A 1,303-nucleotide genomic window follows, 5' to 3' on the forward strand; every position below is an offset into this window, starting at 1 on the left:
TTGCAATGGTGACCGTTGTTGGTCGTACAATCTTGTAATCAATTTAATAACCGTCTAGACGTTGTTTTCTGATTTTTCGATACTCTCACCACTGTTAAGTTTAGACATTCCTGTTCTTGGTTTATTCAACAATTACACACTGCTCGCTACGCTATCAGGGTTGACAGTCGCATCTTCTTCCTCAACTTTAGTACACTTTGTATTAATCAGACAGCCACATTTCAACGAAAACGAAGCAAAGAATAATTCGTAACGTTCACTCCCACCTTTTTTTCAGCGACCCCAACGGCCAGGTGTGTGTGAAGGTGAGACCCACAGACCACTCAGTTTTCTATCGACTGTATCTACAAGTTGGAAACTTTCCAACGGACATCAATTATCAATATAGGTATGTCGTACTGACTTCATCGACTAACATAAGACGCAAGGTGAAATTGGCTAGGGATTTGACGAAAATAATATAGGCATGGTGCGGTGGTAGAGCGGTTAGTGCGCTCGTCTCCAAAACGGATAGTCTGGGTTCGAGCCTCGGTTCGGAGACGGATTGTTTTTGCTCCGTCCTGCCCAGCCAGCAGTATTGAGTACCTGACTTCGAGTTGGGGAAGTAAAGGCAGCGTGGAAATTAACTGTCCACTCTACCACAATAATGCCGAAGTCTAGGAAGTTGTCTCACTAACAAGACAATTCCCAAAGTCCGGACTGGATGCGGGAAAGACTTTATAGGTCATATGACACATGGTGATACAGGCTTCGGATTTGACGAAAAAACAACCTCTGCCACAGTCAGTCTAGATATGCCGTTTATTAATATCTTCGCTAATAAAGAAATCAACATGACACATCTAGACCTTGCCATGCGATGACATAATATTTACGCAAGTGGGTTTTACGAGCACGATTTATTCTATCGTTCATGAGAGGCCACCTGGACTTCTTTCAGTATTTTCTTGTTTGATTTCTTTTCTGTCCTCGACATTCTCAAAATAGTATTATGCCATACAATACCATAACTAGAGATCTTATTATGTGGGTGGGTGGCGGGTGCGCATGTGCGTTTTAACCTTCTTTCCTATCACACATTTGCCGTCCTTATCCCCCGCCCTTTTTGTGCTTGTCATTATCTTGTAACACCTCTAATCTTGAATTAATAAGATGAATATTTGGAGTGATTTTCTTTTAGTCTGAACATAACGTTTTATATTAATTTTGTACGTAATATGCAGTATTGTAAAACGCTCAGAGACTGTGTACTTTATCTCGGGGTTGAGCGCTATACAAATGTCATTTATTATTATTATTGTTA

General features: G+C 40.8%; 1 protein-coding gene across 1 annotated transcript in view; it reads left to right on the top strand.

Annotated features, from left to right (window-relative positions):
- LOC118478066 overlaps nt 1-1,303 on the top strand; it is a 13,771-nt gene that overhangs the window by 10,933 nt on the left and 1,535 nt on the right. The window contains exon 8 of the mRNA XM_035971006.1: nt 278-428. Coding sequence (XP_035826899.1) covers nt 278-428 — 151 coding nt within the window. The remainder of the gene's footprint in view (nt 1-277; nt 429-1,303) is intronic.

This window comes from Aplysia californica, unplaced genomic scaffold, assembly GCF_000002075.1.
Source record: "Aplysia californica isolate F4 #8 unplaced genomic scaffold, AplCal3.0 scaffold00359, whole genome shotgun sequence".
Classification (NCBI taxonomy): Eukaryota; Metazoa; Mollusca; class Gastropoda; order Aplysiida; family Aplysiidae; genus Aplysia; species Aplysia californica.